Source organism: Geotrypetes seraphini, chromosome 7 (genome assembly GCF_902459505.1).
Source record: "Geotrypetes seraphini chromosome 7, aGeoSer1.1, whole genome shotgun sequence".
Lineage (NCBI taxonomy): Eukaryota > Metazoa > Chordata > Amphibia > Gymnophiona > Dermophiidae > Geotrypetes > Geotrypetes seraphini.
In genome coordinates, this window is record NC_047090.1 from 180,300,194 (window position 1) to 180,317,721 (window position 17,528).

General features: G+C 48.4%; 1 protein-coding gene across 2 annotated transcripts in view; it reads left to right on the plus strand.

Moving 5' to 3' along the window:
* Window positions 1–17,528, plus strand: part of GALC (galactosylceramidase) — a 121,147-nt gene that overhangs the window by 67,407 nt on the left and 36,212 nt on the right. For both annotated transcript variants that reach the window (XM_033953034.1, XM_033953035.1), the window contains exons 11-14: window positions 8,913–9,002; window positions 10,060–10,149; window positions 12,649–12,793; window positions 13,049–13,229. In XM_033953034.1, coding sequence (XP_033808925.1) covers window positions 8,913–9,002; window positions 10,060–10,149; window positions 12,649–12,793; window positions 13,049–13,229 — 506 coding nt within the window. The remainder of the gene's footprint in view (window positions 1–8,912; window positions 9,003–10,059; window positions 10,150–12,648; window positions 12,794–13,048; window positions 13,230–17,528) is intronic.

The window sequence follows — 17,528 nt, forward strand, 5'->3', positions numbered from 1 at the left end:
TTCTTTAGGATTCCGAATGGAATGTTGCTTCTCCTTGGGATTCCGGAATCTTTTGTTACTCTTTGGGGGTTCTGGAATCTTGCTATTCTTTAGGATTCTAAATGGAATGTTGCTACTCCTTGGGGGGGTCCCGGAATCTTTTCTTACTCTTTGGGATTCCGGAATCTTGCTATTCTTTAGGATTCTGAATGGATTGCTGCTACTCTTTGGGTTTTGGACAGGTACTAGTAACCTGGATTGGCCACCGTGAGAACGGCCTACTGGGCTTGATGGACTATTGGTCTGACCCAGTAGGCTATCTTTTGTCCACACTCTATGCTCTCTATTAAGAGATTAAAGCTTGGTTGTGCATGCTATAAAGTTTTTTCACACCTGATTATCTTGTGGCTCCTTTTTTTATTCATTCATTCACAACGCCCAAGACGTAATCGTAATTTGTTTGCTTTTCCACCGGTAAAGGGTCGTTTATACAAGAGCTATTTGCAACAACTCCTGTCTTTTCAGGCAGCTTCTTGGGATAAAGAATTGGTAAATCTGTTAGTTAGCTCTGCCTCTTACCAGCAGTTCAGGAAATGATTGCAAACCGACTTATTTAAGAAATTTTTGTAATTTCTTGGTGGTTTATTTTTATCATCACTGTTTGTTTCAATTTTCTTTTGTAAACCGCATAGAACTCCTAAACTCCTTGTGGTGTATAAATACATTTTTATGTTATGTTATATTGTGTTGATAGTAGTTGCTTTGTTTAGATATTTTTATTGCAGGAATTGTCTCGCTTATCCTTATGGTACGCCCCCTTGTCTTCACCAAGGCAATAAAATCCTAAAAGCAATGAAGACCTGAGCCCAAATTCTGTAAACAGTTAGGCGGTGGTAGGCACCTTGCCGCCGCCTAACTGATCGCTCAGGGGGCCCTTGTTTTTTTTTTTTTAATTGAAGACACTGGTCTCGCTCCTACGGAGGCGCCTATGGACGCCTTAGGCCGGCAAGGGTGTGGTTTGCACCAGAAGTGGGAGTGTGTGGTGCAGTGGTTAGAACTACAGCCTCAGCACCATGAGGTTCTGGGTTCAAATCCCACACTGATCCTTGTGACCCTGGGCAAGTCACTTAATCCCCTCATTGCCCCAGGTACATTAGATAGATTGTGAGCCCTCCAGGACAGACAAAGAAAAATGCTTGAGTACCTGAATAAATTCATGTAAACCATTCTGAGTTCCCCTGGGAGAACGGTATAGAAAATTGAATAAACTAATAGCGTGAACAGTTTCAGCCTCTGATAACCAGAGCTGCTATTGTGACATCATAATACCTCATTCCACCAATAAGAGCCAACTTCATCAATGATGTCACAATGACTTGATTGTCCTAGACTTGGCTCACTTTTGCTACATTTTGGTTTCTAGAGTGGTGTAGTGGTTAAAGCTACAGCCTCAGCACCTCGAGGTTGTGGGTTTAAGCCCACGCTGCTCCTTGTGACCCTGGGCAAGTCACTTAATCCCCCCATTGCCCCCAGATAGATTAGGTAGATTGTGAGCTCACTGGGATAGACAGGGAAAAAATGCTTCAGTACCTGAATGTAAACCACTTAGACTACAAGTGGGTGACGGGTCAAAAGTGCGCGCCGACAAAGGCGCGCCGACAACCCAGCGTAGACAACTGAGCGCAAGGTGGAAGCGCGCCGAAGAAAAACAGTATTTTAAAGGGCTCCGACGGGGTGTGTGTGGGGGGGAACCTCCCACTTTACTTAACAGAGATCGTGCCGGCGTTGGGGGGGGGGCTTGGGGGGTTTGTGACCCCCCCACAATTATATTGAAAACTTCACTTCTTCCCTAAAAAAGAGGGAAAAAGTTAAGTTTCCAGTAAATGAGGGGGGTTACAACCCCCCAAACCCCCATAACGCTGGCGCGATCTCTATTAAGTAAAGTGTGTGTGTGGGGGGGTTCCCCACCAACACCCCCCGTCGGAGCCCCTTAAAATACTGTTTTTCTTCGGCGCGCTTCCGCCTTGCGCTCAGTTGTCTGCACTGGGTTGGTGGCGCGCCTTTGTCTATGAACCCTATAAGTGGTATATAAAAACAAAATTAAATAAAATAAAGTGGCCTGGACTTCCCTACGTACCTCCTTAGGCGCAAGACCGTTGCTTTCAATGTTGACCTTTTAAAATGCTGGCCTATGTGTAAGGCACCTTGACAAAAAAGTGTGGTTTTGTTTTCAGTCTGCGCATGTTGAGGAAGGTCAAATCACTATTCCATCAAGAACATTTCTCAGTGTTGGTACAATCCACTGGGATTTCTCAGCTAGATTATTGTATACTTCTCCCTCGTATTCGCAGGGGATGCGGGCGGACCATGGCCGCGAATATGAAAAAACCCACGAATAACTTTTATATGTTGTTCGCTGTTTTTTTTGTAACAGCCAGCGTTTTGGCAACTGAAACCGCCAATAACTAGAGCTGAAAGTACCTGGGAGCGTGCTGGATACCAAATATGTGAGCCGCTCTCTCGATCTCGCTGGTTGGGCTTGTGCAGGGCGGGGGCCTGTGTGAAGGACGCGTCCGTTTTCAAAAGCGCTCGGCACTTGCGTTTCCTGCGCTGTCGTCTTCGGTTCTGTGCTGCGAGAGGCGAGAGCGGCTGGGGGAGGACATGATGCACTGTTTCTGGGTAGGAACTTTAATCATGATGTAATTTGGGGGGGGGGACGGAGTCAGTAGCTGAGAAATTGCGAATAAGCGAATCCGCGGATACGGAGGGAGAAGTGTAACTCAGTTTATCTGGGCATTAAGCAGAGCAGTCTAAAACGACTTCAGTTAATACAGAATACTGCGGCGAAGCTCATTTTTGGGAAACGAAAGTATGATCATGTTTCCCCTTCGTTGATCAAGCTTCACTATAGGATCCAGTTTAAATGCGCATTCATACTCTTCAAGCTTCTCTATGGAATGTTTGATCCTTTTGTCCCCTGATGTTGGATTACTCTCAGACTTTGTCATTTGAGAGACACACAAAGATATAAGTTATCCTTCCCTTCCTTTAAGGGAATTAAATCTGCTGGGAAGCTCAGTCGATCTTTTGTTTTCAAGTTTGTGGAGATCTGGAATGAACTTCCTGACTCCATCAGGCTTTTAGGCCAGCTGCAATTATTTCACAAATTCCTGAAAACTTTGCTGTTCTCACAATTTTTAAATAGTTTAACTACAGCCTCAACGAAATTATGGTGCTGAGCACAGGAGAGGCAGGAAGCAGCGTGCTCAGCAACCAGGAAGCGGACAGAGTCGGGACAGAGCAGGAGAAGGAGGCAAGTGGGAGCTGAAGGTTCGGGGAAGCGGCGAGAGTACGCTCCGCCCACCCCCACCGCGTCGGAGGCAGCGTCGGACTCCCCCTTGAAAAGGGGCGGAGCCAACGCGGCAACTCGTGGTGCTGGTGCTGAGCACAGGAGAGGCAGGAAGCAGCGTGCTCAGCAACCAGGAAGCGGACAGAGTCGGGACAGAGCAGGAGAAGGAGGCAAGTGGGAGCTGAAGGTTCGGGGAAGCGGCGAGAGTACGCTCCGCCCACCCCCACCGCGTCGGAGGCAGCGTCGGACTCCCCCTTGAAAAGGGGCGGAGCCAATGCGGCAACTCGTGGTGCTGGTGCTGAGCACAGGAGAGGCAGGAAGCAGCGTGCTCAGCAACCAGGAAGCGGACAGAGTCGGGACAGAGCAGGAGAAGGAGGCAAGTGGGAGCTGAAGGTTCGGGGAAGCGGCGAGAGTACGCTCCACCCACCCCCACCGCGTTGGAGGCAGCGTCAGACTCCCCCTTGAAAAGGGGCGGAGCCAACGGCGCGCGGCCGTTCGGCGAGCGGCGAAGGCGCTCGCCTTAGCGAGAGCGCCTTTGCGAAGGGCCTTGAGAAGGGCCGAGCAAAGACAGCCAAGGACTCCAGAATCACCAGGAGCACACCAGCACTTTACGAGAGCGATGGAGGACCCAGGATCCCAGAGGTACTTTCCGGTATACTGCATAGAGTGCAATATGTACGACTACCTTCCCTTGGGAAGGCGGGAGTACATATGCAGTCGGTGTCAGGAACTGGAAAGCCTGAGGCTGGAGGTCGGCAGACTGAGGGTCAGGGTCCAGGAACTGGAGGGACTGGAGGGACTCCGCACCACAGAGGAGACGGGTCAACCAAGGACACAGACGGAGCAGGCTCCAGTGTGGACCAGGTGAGGGACCTCGAGAGATTCATCGAGGAGGCTTACAGGAAGGTGGAGGAACAGGACCAGCAGCTGCACAGACGGATGTCGGCAGACGAGACCCAGGATCCACAAGGCGACACCGGGGAAGGACCTAGAGGAGGAGACCGCGACTCACCGGGACCCCGAGGGAGAGACACCACTCTACACCAAGGACACGGACCTGAGACAGAGGAGGTTGCTGAGGAAAGGGAAGTCTGCTATTGTGGTGGGAGACTCGATCTTGAGAGAGGTAGATAGTCACATAGCTGGAGGAAGGGAGGACCGGCTAGTGACTTGTCTCCCAGGGGCCAAGACACGAGACATCACTGATAGGATTGAGAGGATCCTGGACGGAGCAGAGACAGAGGAGACTGCGGTGATAATCCACATCGGAACGAATGATGTGAGCCGGAGGAACTTCAGCATGGCCACACTGACTGACCAGTTCAGGGTCCTGGGACGAAAGCTGAAGCGGAGTACCCGGAGGATAGCATTCTCAGAGATCCTGCCTGTACCGAGAGCAGATGCAAAGAGGCAGGCAGACCTCCAGGCTGTGAATGCATGGTTGAGGAGATGGTGCCAGGAGGAGGGCTTCCACTTTGTGAGGAACTGGACGTCATTCTGGGGAAAGAGTAAGCTCTACCGGCGGGACGGCCTGCACCTGAGCACAGCGGGAACTAGACTACTGGCAGCCAATGTGAGGAAGGAGATCGAGAGGGCTTTAAACTGAGGAGAGGGGGAAAGCCGACAGCTGATCTGATATTGACGCTTCGGACAACAGTATCCAGAACGGATGCTGAATGGGCTGACTGCAGGGAGGAAGCAGAGGGACCGGTGAATCTTACGATCAGACAGCGAGGGAAACATCAGGTAAAGGGAGCTTGCTGGGAGAAGACTAAGGGGCATGGAGACACAGGGGGACTGGGTGGCACGAGGGCGAAAGCTGAGGGCAATATAGAGGTACCACAAGGCGAGGGGGATCAAACAGAGGCTCAAGGGATGATAGCCCAGGAGGGGGCCGGTAGGGCTAGAAAACCCAGAGGAAAAGCGGGGAAGTGGGGTGGCGGGAATGTGGGGAAGCTGAAAGCTATGAGGGTAAAGGCTGAGGGCAAAGCAGAAGCACAGGGAATGGGAGAACTGCCCGAAATCCAAGGGCAGGCAGCCCAAGTAAATGACGGGACCTACGGGACCTGCGGTGCTTATACGCAAATGCAAGAAGCCTCATGGCCAAGATGGGTGAACTAGAAGTCGTGGCCAAGGGGGAGGACCTGGATATAATTGGAATTACAGAAACCTGGTGGACAGAGGAAAATCAATGGGATGTGGTGCTGCCGGGGTACAAGCTCTACAGGAGGGACAGGACCCACAAGAAGGGGGGAGGCATAGCACTATATATAAAGGACTCTATCCACTCGGTCGGGATGGATATGGCAACGAAGGCAGAGGGGCTGGAATCGCTATGGGTCAAATTGCCGGGAAACAAGGGTGCAGGCATAAAACTGGGGCTGTACTATCGCCCACCTGGTACGCCAGAAGGAGTCGGACACGACTTGGAAGCGGAACTGATTCAGGAATGCAGGACTTGAAGTGTAACAGTGATGGGGGACTTCAACTAACCGGGAATAGACTGGAGTACGGGTCACTCCAACTGCACTAGGGAAACAGGATTTGTAGAAGCTGTGAGGGACTGCTTCATGGAGCAACTAGTCAAAGAACCGACGCGAGGGGGTGCTACTCTTGACCTCATCCTAAACGGATTAGGGGGGCCTGCAAGAGGGGTAGAATTGGGAGGACCACTAGGCAACAGTGATCACAACGAGATTAGATTCACATTAGAAAGGGGGACACCCATAGTAAGGAGGACCGCAACAACTGCGCTCAACTTCAAGAAAGGGAACTATGTTGCTATGAGGGAAATGGTGGGGAGGAAGCTCAGAAACATCTTTAGGATGGAGACTGTGGGAAGCGCCTGGACCCTATTCAGGGACACCCTGCAGGAAGCACAAAGAATGTACGTCCCCAGTTTCAGGAAAGGCTGCAAGAACAAGCGGTCAAAGGACCCGGTTTGGATGTCAACTGAAGTAAAGAGGGCAATAAATGACAAAAAAGTATCCTTCCGGAGATGGAAAAAGGACCCAACGGAGGAAAATCACCAGGCGCACAGGAAATGCCAAAAGGAATGCCACCGAGAGGTTAGAAAAGCAAAAGGGAAATACGAAGAGGGGCTGGCCAGGGAGGCGAAAAACTTCAAGGCATTCTTCAGTTACGTAAAGGGGAAGCGACCAGCGAGAGAGGAGGTGGGGCCGTTGGACGATGGGGATAGGAAGGGAGTGATTAAGGAGGATAAAGAGGTAGCTGAGAGGTTGAACACGTTCTTCTCATCGGTTTTCACGAGCGAAGACACATCTAATATACCGGACTCAGAGGAGCTCATGAGTGGGGAACAGGCAGAAAAATTGGAGCACATAGAGGTAAGTAAGGAGGATGTCCTCAAACAGATAGACAGGTTAAAATGCGGCAAATCACCGGGCCCGAACGGGATCCACCCAAGGGTTCTGAAGGAACTAAGACAAGAAATAGCGGGCACAATCCAGCATGTTTGCAACCTATCCTTGAAAACTGGAGAAGTACCAGAGGACTGGAAATTGGCGAATGTCACACCTATCTTCAAGAAGGGATCGAGGGGTGACCCCGGGAACTACAGGCCGGTGAGCCTGACTTCAATTATAGGGAAGATGGTGGAAGCTATGATCAAAGACGGCATTTGCGAGCACATCGAGAGGAATGGCCTACTGAGAACAAGCCAGCACGGATTCTGTAAGGGAAGGTCGTGCCTTACGAACCTTCTGTACTTCTTTGAGGGAATAAGCAGTCGGGTGGACAATGGGGAACCCATAGACATCATTTACCTCGATTTTCAAAAGGCTTTCGACAAGGTGCCAAATGAAAGGCTGCTTAGGAAGCTGTGGAACCACGGGGTGGGAGGGGATGTGCACAGATGGATCAAACACTGGTTGTCGGGTAGACTGCAGAGGGTCGGAGTGAAGGGCCAATATTCTGACTGGCGGGGAGTCACAAGCGGTGTGCCACAGGGATCGGTGCTGGGGCCGTTACTCTTCAACATATTTATCAATGACCTGGAAAAGGAGGCAAAGTGCGAGGTTATAAAATTTGCAGACGATACCAAACTGTGCGGCAGAGTTAGGTCCAGGGAGGAGTGTGAGGACCTGCAAAAGGACCTGGACAAGCTGGAAGACTGGGCAAATAAATGGCAAATGTGCTTTAACGTGGAAAAATGCAAGGTCATGCATATAGGGAAAAAGAACCCGTTGTTCAACTACAAATTGGGGGGGCATTGTTGGGAGACAGCAGTCTTGAGAGGGACTTGGGTGTGCTGGTGGATGCATCACTGAAGCCATCTGCACAGTGCGCAGCAGCCTCGAAAAAAGCCAACAGGATGCTGGGCATCATAAAGAGGGGCATAACAACCAGGACGCGGGAAGTCATCATGCCATTGTATCGAGCGATGGTGCGTCCACATCTGGAATACTGCGTTCAGTATTGGTCGCCGCACCTCAAGAAGGACATGGCGGTACTTGAGAGAGTCCAAAGGAGTGCAACGAAACTGGTAAGAGGGCTGGAACACTGCCCATACGCTGAGAGGTTGGATAGGCTGGGGCTCTTCTCTCTAGAAAAAAGGAGGCTCAGGAGAGATATGATAGAGACCTTCAAGATCATGAGGGGCATAGAGAGGGTGGATAGGGACAGATTCTTCAGACTGAAGGGGACAACAAGTACGAGGGGGCATTCGGAGAAACTGAAGGGAGATAGGTTCAAAACAAATGCAAGGAAGTTTTTTTTTCCACCCAAAGGGTCGTGGACACTTGGAATGCGCTACCGGAGGAAGTGATCAGGCAGAGTACGGTACAGGGATTGGACGGATTCCTGAGGGATAAAGGGATCGTGGGATACTGAGGGAGGAGCTGGGATGTAACACAAGTATAGAAAGCTAACCAGGTAATAAGTATAGAAAGCCAACCAGGTCGTGCATGTGCAAGACCGGAGGGTTAGGACTACGATGGGAAGATAGGACTTCAATGAGAAACCAAGGTGGCAAGGGGGCCCCTTCTGGTGATTCAGACAGGTCGTGACCTGTTTGGGCCGCCGCGGGAGCGGACTGCTGGGCAGGATGGACCTATGGTCTGACTCGGCGGAGGCACTTTTTATGTTCTTATGCTTTTCTTATGTACTTTAGTTTTTAATTAGTTCTTCCTTCTCTTATGTTTTCTGCTATGTACTCTAGTCTTAATTATATGTGAACCGAGTTGAGCTCCACTGGGAGATGACCCGGTATATAAACCAAAGATTAGATTAGATTAAAAAAAAAAAATAGCTACGATTGTACAAACAGCACCCACGCGGGATTGACAACGCAATTAGCGGCTGCCGCTGCCACTGCCGTTTCTAGAATCCGTCCCTTTGCGCTTTCTGACCATATGAGTATTCCAGCTTTACACTGGTGCTGATGAATTTATCAAAAAGTCTCCGACTGATCGGCTGCCCTTTCCCGGGTCAGTAGACTGGGAAATGGTTGATTTTCTGGTTAGTGCTTCACCTGAAGATATTTGATTGCTGTTCTCATATCCACAAAGTGTAACCATTTTTGTATGTGTGTCTTTTTTTTATTTTTATTTTTTTCTTGTTCCAGTCGCACAACCACTCCGCCTGTATCCGTCCTCCGCTTCCGAGCTTCACCGTCTCCCCACAGAATGCAACCTTCTACGTTAATGGACCTTTTGTGAGTGAACGTCTTGTGTTTTGAAGAGTCTTCCTTATATTTAAACGTTGGGACCCAAAAAGCTTCAGGGCCCTATAAAAGTGATCACGTGACCTTATTACAAAGGCTTCATGCTTACAGCACTGAGCGAACAGCTGGTTTCGGCTAGGGAAGTGTTGAGGGGGGGTGGTTGCTACAGAAGAAAGCTTAGTGTACGGTAATTCCCTGTTATAACCTGACAGCCACAGAGTAGATGGAGAGGGTGTTGTAATTCTTTGCAGCATCTCCTGGGACTCTGTACCTGCGAGTTATAATGGAATCTACAGGAATGTTATAATGGCGTATACAGGAATGTTGTAAAGAAGGACTAAGGGCTAAATGAAGCCGGTACCATCGGTACCATAGCGTTCACTTTTATTTGTGCCCATGAAAATGTTCCTACGCCCTTGTATCGCTCTAAGGGACGGCTGTACCTTGAGTACTGTGTGCATTTCTGGTTCTATCTCAAAAAAAGATTTAGCGGAATTAGAAAAGGTACAGAGAAGGGTGACAAAAATGAGAAAAGGGATGGGACGACTTCGCCCATGAGGAAAGGCTAAAGCAGCTAAGGCTCTTCAGCCTGGAGAAGAGATGGTTCGGGGGGGGGGGGGAGAGGATATGATAGAGGTCTATAAAATGCTGAGTGGAGTGAAAAGGGTAGATGTGAATCGCTTGTTTACTCTTTCCAAAAATACTAGAACTAAGGGGGCATGTGATGAAGCTACTAAGTAGTAGATTTATAGCAAACCGGAGAAAATATTTCTTCACACAACGTGTAATTAAACTCTGGAATTCGTTGACAGAGAATGTGGTGAAATCAGTTAGCTTAGCAGGGTTTAATAAAGATTTACATAATTTCCTAAAAGAAGTGTATAGGCCATTATTGAGATGGTTTGGGAAAATCCACTGCTTATTCTTTGGATAAGCAGCATAAAATCTGTTTTACTACTTGGGACCTGGGTTGGCCACTGATGGACCTCAGTCTGACTCGTTATGGCTTTTCTTACGTTCTTGCATATTTTCTGGTGTTTCCTTCCAGAGCCAGCTGAGCGCTCTCCAAGTCTGGTACTCCAAGTTGGACTTCAAGCGCTCCAACATGACCCTGTTCAAACAGCTTGCTCCACTTCAGGTAAGGGTGTTGGTCTTCCGCAGGCACCCCCCCCCCCCCCCCCCGTTCCACCAATATGTTCAGCAAAACCTGTCTCCTCAGACATGTGAAAGGGGGGGAATAGGTGTCCCCAGAGATAAGAGTGCCATCTGGATCCATAGGAACCCTTAATCTGTCCCTGTGTAAGAAATAACAGTGCCCAGGAAGAGACCTTGGTTCCCTATAAACTTTACAGGCCTTTAATATCTTTAAAAAAAAACCCTTTCCTTCAAAGCATCAGTTAATCAGTCAGGTCAACAGTGAATATGTTTAATAACCTTCATAGCACATAGCTTGCTAAAATTTATGTGAACAAAACAGGTATTTCAATCACACGGTATACAATTCATAATTAAAAGGCAGCAGAAAAGTTCATTTTGGGACACCCACCATGTATATAGCACCAAGTAATCGTGAGAAAAAACCTCTCTGGATTAATCTGCTGCAGAAACTTGGATCCTGTTGCATCCCAGGAGGGTGACAAAAAGGAAAGGGAGAACACACTCGTGATCATAGTGGAAAATCCGATGCATCTGTTTAATTCCATAGAAATAATGCAACTTCGTAAGCACAAATAGAAATCTTCAGGGTCATGGATTTGATATGCAGGCGGTTCCCGAGTTAAGAACGAGTTCCGTTTTTTAAACCGTTCTTAAGTTGAGTTTGTATGTAACTCTGATCCTAGTATTCTTCCCACCCTCAAAAACAAGAAACCCCCCCCCCCCTGCAGATTGGAACGTACAAGGACAGGAATCTTTATTTTTAAAAACCATACCAATTTGTAATCCTTTAAAAATGGCTCTCATATACATGGAATACGGACCCTACACGGTCCGTGTTTCGGAGAAACACTCCTTCCTCGGGGTTCGAGATGTCCATTGTATCGTATGTAGAGAGCGATGCAGAAAACAACGTAGTGATATAGTCATCAAAATTTTCAAAACCGATGCAAAAAATTCTCCTTCCGAGCTGACGCACAGAGTGAGTCCGGCAGCCGGATTCAAAAATTTCGATGACCATATCACTACGTTGTTTTCCGCATCACTCTCTACATGCGATACAATGGAGGAAGGAGTGTTTCTCCGAAACACGGACTGTGTGTAAGGTCCGTATTCCATGTATATGAGAGCCATTTTTAAAGGATTACAAATTGGTAAGGTTTTAAAAATAAAGATTCCTGTCCTTGTACGTTCCAATCTGCAGTTTCTTTTTTCTTGTTTTTGGTGTTCGCCTTTTACTGCAGACCCGTTGGATTTTTCTTCGTTGTGCTTTTATTCTTCTTCCCACCTTCTCCACCTCCTTGAGGCCCCTCTTGCATCCCTTTCCATCCATCTCACTGTTCCCTCTCCACCACCACATCCAACATTACTCCCTCTCCTCTCTCTCTTCCCCATGCATCTCTACTTTACTTCTCTCCCTCCACCATGTCCACTATTTCTCTCTCCCTCCCTATGCCCAACAATTGTCCTCTTTCTTATCTCCCCATGTGTACCATTTCTCTTTCCCTCTCACTCAGACATCCATGCCCAACAATTCTCCTAGTCTATTCACCATCTCAACATCTCTTTCCTTCACACCCTTCATTCTTCCATCCTATGTCCCAAGTTCATGCTCCCCTCTCTCTCTCTCTCCATTCTGTGTCCCAAGTTCATGCTCCCTCCGTCCTTCCTTCTCTCCTTTGTCTGAAGTTTATGCTCCTTCCCTTCCTTCTGTGTCCCTACGCAACCCTACCTCTCCCTGTGCCAACGTGCCCTTTCTTCCTCCCTTCATGTCAAAACGCGACCCTCCTTCTCCCTTCAGCGTCCCAATGCACCCCTTGTCTCTCTCTGTTCAGCGTCGCAAATTCGTGCCTCCCATGGGTGTTTACCTTCCTCTGGCCGGCTCTCTCCTCCCTGTCGCACTTTGCAAAGCCGCGGCTGCTTGCGGCTCGTGGCTGACCCAAAAGTCTTCCTTCACGTCAGAGGGAAGGCTTCTGGGTCAGACTTCTATGATACATGGTGGTGCATCTGATTTCCTAACACAAGGTAAAACCAATCGGATTTCTGCTGCTTCAAATCCACTTAGAGTTGTCTGGGGGGAAAGAGGATGGGACTTGATAATACCACTTTTTCTGTGTGGTTATACAATCAAAGTGGTGTATGTATTTTAGACAGTTACTTATTTTGTACTTGGGACAATGAAGTGTTATTGACTTGGTCAGAGTTACAAGGAGCTGCAGTGGGAAAGTGAGAGATTCAGATAAGTTCCTGGAGGAAAAATGTATTAATAATTGTGAGCCAATACACATGGGAGAGTCATTATTGTTTACTACTGTTCTAACCACAATGCCACTGCTCCATTCTGCAAACCAGACTGACCCCCTGGAACCGCCTGGGGTTTCAATTTGAGACTGTCTCGGAATCTTGTAAGAACTGCTGTCTTGTGCATAACTTCTTTGCCACCCCTGTTATACGAATCTTAAAGCTGTACATGTCATTGCAGCTGAAAAAAGGAGCCTTTTCACTGGAGCTGGATACAGATGAAGTCTACACGCTGACGACCATCACGACGGGGCAAAAGGGCTTCTACCCAGACCCACCCAAATCCCAGCCTTTTCCCTCACACTACAAGGATGACTTCGATGCCCGTAAGGAGCTCTTCAAATGCACACCTAAGAAAAGGATCACTGACTGCTTTTAACAGTTTTAATGCTATATATTTTTTAAAAAACATTAAAATTTAAGGCAAAAGGGGTGGGGGAAGTCCACTCGATTCGGTGTTTTTTGTGTGGAGGCTTTATTATAATTAGGGAAACCACACTACGGGGCTATGGATGTGAGATTTCTAATGGATGTCCTTGGAGAGCCATGAGTCGCTGATTTTCTGTTTGGGCTTCCTGCAGGTAACCCGCCTTTCAGCGAAGCTCCTAACTTTGCCGACCAGTCGGGAGTCTACGAATATTTCACCAATACTTTCGACCCTGGCGAGCATGTATTCACCCTGCGCCAGGTGGTCACGCAGCGGCCCATCACATGGGTTATAGACCCGGAGCAGACCATCAGCATCATCGGGAATTACAGCTGGTACGGTGTGGGCAGGATTATTATCTGGGGCTGCACTGGTTAGGGAAAGGCATAGGTGATTGGTGGCAAGTTTGTTGAACCAGAAGGGCTTTTTGATCCAAATCTTGTCAGGTTCTTAATGGTTACTGTGGCAAAGCAGCAAAAACCTCTTCTGGAATGAAATGGGGAGAAGCCATAGGCGTCGGAATGGGGGAGGCCACAGGGGCTGTAGCCTCCCACCAAATTGGCGGTTGCTGGGTGGTGCCCGCTCTGCCACCTGTTTCCTGATGTTGCATTTTAAATCTTCGGGCCAAGCGTCAATGAGTGGGGGTCAAGCATGCTCATTGATCCTGCATGGCGGCTGCCCCGAAGGTTTAAAATGCAACACCAGTAGGGGGTGGAGTCGGGAGCTAGTGACGGGCCATGGCACAGGATTCCACTGGGGCTAGGGTGGAACTCCTTGCCCCCACCCCCAACCAAACAGTTTTCTGCTGCCTATGGGAGAAACTACTGATTTTTCTGTATGTTGCAGACAGCGGATGTTAAAGAAGAGACAAGTGGTAGTAACGGTGTAGAAATGCTGGTTGATCACAACAGAGAAGGGATTTTGGGTTTTCCGTGCATCTTTTTTTTCAGTCTAGTTCAAGGTGACATTCAGGCGTAGTAGATATTTCTCTGACCCAAAAAGGCTTAGAATGTTCACTAGTGCATGGAAAGCAGAAACAGAAGGGCAGTGCTCGAAACATCTGGTCTGTGTATAATAGAACTTGCACGCCTCACATATCTGTAAAAGAAGAAAAAAAAAAAAGAGAAATGATGTACTTAGGAGAAAAAGAACAGAAAAACTTGAATGTGAAATTAAAAGAAGAAGCAACTGAACTGAAAGTTAAATCTCTCAGCACTCTGACTTTAGCTGGAATAGCAAGTGTTGGGTTCAAGCTTTGCTGGTCTTGCAGTGCCATCTAGTGGTCAGATGTATCTGCAGCAGTTTATATAGATCCAGTCTAAACGGTATTGTCATTTAAAAGCACATATGAAATAGTAGGGTACAGGTCTCCCTCCATATTCACGGGGGTTTAGGGGCGAAACCCTCTCTAATTCACGAATAGCTTTAGCTCTTCCTCAGATCTTCCTGTCCCCTGCGGCAGCTTCCCCAGGACCAGCCATGCTGGTTTTTGCGGAGGTGGGGGAGGCCAGTGTTGGTGTTGCTCCCTCCTCTGTTGCCGCTACTGTGTGCAGCTGGATTGGCAGCCCTTGGAGGGCAGCGCGGGACTTTTCCGGCTGATGAATCTGCAGCGGCTGACATCTTAGGACGCAAGCTTCCTCTTTCCTTGAGGTCAAGATGACGTGAATGCAGCTGGGGGTGGATCCCACACTGTCTTCTGGGGATGGCTGTTGGTCCGGTTGCACACGGTGGTGGCAGAGGAGGAAGGAGTGGCACTGGTGGTCTGCTGATTTCCCCCTGTTGGGGCCAGTGGGGCCTGCTTGCTGGTCTTGGGGAGGTGCTTCAAAGGACGGAATACCTTCTGCCTTCTACGAATGACTGGCTACTGTCTCCGTGTCTTCAGTTCATCTGTTACAAGCAGCACTTATGAATATGGCGGGAAACCTGTGTATCATAAGTCATTTTGGAATTGGAAGGCAACAAAACAAAAATATTTGACGTGCATGCCTGTACTGTTCCAAACAGTGGCGTTGCGAGGGTGAGGGGTACCCGCCCAGTCCCCCCCCCTTGCCGCACACGTGCTCCCCCCTTCCTGTCCCTGTTTAATTTTCCCCAGCGTGAACAGCGCCAGGAACTTGCTGCCCTCGTCGGGTCGGCTCTCCCTTTGACGTCACTTCTCGGGCGCAGGACCCGGAAGCGACGTCGGAGACAGCCGATGCAGGCAGCAAGTTTGTGATAACTGTTCGTGCCGGGAAGATGAAAGAGGTACGAGGGAATGTCTACAATTTTATTGTTTTTAAGTTTTATGTTCAATCATTTTTATTGAGTTTTAAAAATAAAATATACATAACAAAAATCTTACAAAGAATATCATCTCAACTCAGTAAATACATTGTAGATATATAAATTCAAAGAAGTCAACAATCAGTTATCATCACAATACAAACACAATAAAGTACCTCCCAACACTCCCTCCCCCTTTCCATCCCTTCACTTCCCCCCACCCCATTCCCAAATATTACTAATAAATAGTGCTTCACTTTCTGATTACAAATGTAATGAGTTCACTGCAAAACTGCCTGCTCTGACTGACAATTGCTATATATAAGGTTTTTAAGTTTTAAAGATATGTAATGTTACAAACCACTTTCGGAAATGAAAAGCGGTATATCAAGCCTTATTAAACTTGAAACTTGATAAAAATCAGGCAGAGTTCAATCCCCCATATGTAATATATGCCAAGAAACAGACAATACAGATCCATTCCTTCTGGGCTTGCGCCAAAATTCAGCAGTTTTGGGAAGAAGTTGTTTGGGTCATGACTGTCCTCGTGGGATGTAATATAGCCAGCTTTTCTGCACATTTATTCTTAGATAAAACAGGAGTTTGTAGTGGGGAGGATAAAGGTCATACACTTTTTTTTTTTTAATTCATAAAATGTGTCTGGTAGCCAGGAAATAAATTTTGAAATTGCGGCCATTAACTGACCCCCCCTCTCCCCCCTGTGTTTTGGAAATGGAGGAATCCATTACCTAATCTTTTAATGGAGGCAAAGGAAGCGCGAGGATAACCCCAAATGAAAGAAGCAGTTTTTGTCAATTTGGAGATGCCCTCTATATAACATGACTTCCAAGGGAAGGAATCTCAGTTTGAATGAATTGTGGGTGGAGCGAGGGGCCTCGCATTTAACAAGAGACAGCTGAGGGGAGATATGATTGAAGTTTACAAAATCCTGAGTGGATCGTTTTTTGGTGGGTTTTTTTTTACTCTGTCAAAAATTACAAAGACTAGGGGAAACTCAATGAAGTTACAGGGAAATACTCTTAAAACCAATAGGAGGAAATTTTTTTTTCACTCAGAGAATAGTTAAGCTTTGGAACGCGTTGCCAGAGGATGTGGTAAGAGCAGATAGCGTAGCTGGTTTTAAGAAAGGTTTGGACAAGTTCCTGGAGGAAAAGTCCATAGTTTGTTATTGAGAAAGACATGTAGAAGCCACTGTTTCCCATGGATCAGTAGCATGGAATGTTGCTACTCTTTAGGTTTTGACCAGGTACTAGGGACCTGGATTGGCCACTGTGAGAACGGGCTACTGGGCTTGATGGCTACCCAGTAAGGCTATTATCCCAGGACAAGCAGGCAGGTATTCTCACTAGTGGGTGATGTCATCAGACAGAGCCCGATACGGACGTCTCACAAGCACGTGTTGCTTGTAGAAACTTAAAAGTTTCGAGATGCCCGCACCGCGCATGCGCCGGTGCCTTCCCGCCCGGAGAGCCGGGCGTGTCTCCTCAGTTCTTTTCTTTCCGCGGAGCTGAGAAGTTCAACTTCATCATGCGCTAGCTGAATTCAGTTAAATTTGCCTTCCTTGTCCGCGTTTTTCGCTTTCTTTTATTTTTAATTGTAGTACATTTCTTTTTCAGTAAAAAAAAAAAAAAAAAGATTATTTCCTCCGGCGGGTCGAACGGGCCGGCCACGTGGCTCAGGCCTACTGGCTTCGACCTCGCGGCGGAGATTTTCCGGCCTATGTCCCGGCCAATCACCGGGTTTAAAAAGTGCAGCAAGTGCCAACGCGCGATTTCACTCACGGACCCGCACCGACGCTGTTTGCAGTGTCTTGGTCCTGACCACATTCCGAAATCGTGCAGGCCTTGCTCTACCCTTACGGCACGCTCATTCAAACGGCGTTGCCTACTGTGGGAGTCGATGTTCAAGATGGACGCAGCTAAGGATCCTTCAGCTTCCACTTCATCTGATACCTCCCCGGTTCGTGCGAAACCGGTATCGACCCCTCCTGCATCGAGTGTGGTGAAACCGGCATCGTTCATCCCGACACCATCCACGAGCTCGACGTCGGTGCCTGCCCCGGTCACCTCGGTTCAGGTACCTCTTCCTTCCACAGTACCACCAGTGGTCATCAAAGTGCCGAAAGCTACCAAGCAGAAGCACTCGACCTCGAAGGAACGCGATGTCCGTGCAGGAGGACCCCCTTTCGGTGCGGATCCCTCCTTATCGGCTTCGCTACGGTCCATGCTGGAAGCTCAATTCATTGAGCTCATGCAGACCATCGGACCCGGGCTCATCGCTGCCATACAGGGTGACCTCCCGGTACCGGTCCAAAGGGGCGGTCCGCCCCCTCCCCCTCCCCCACGCCGTTC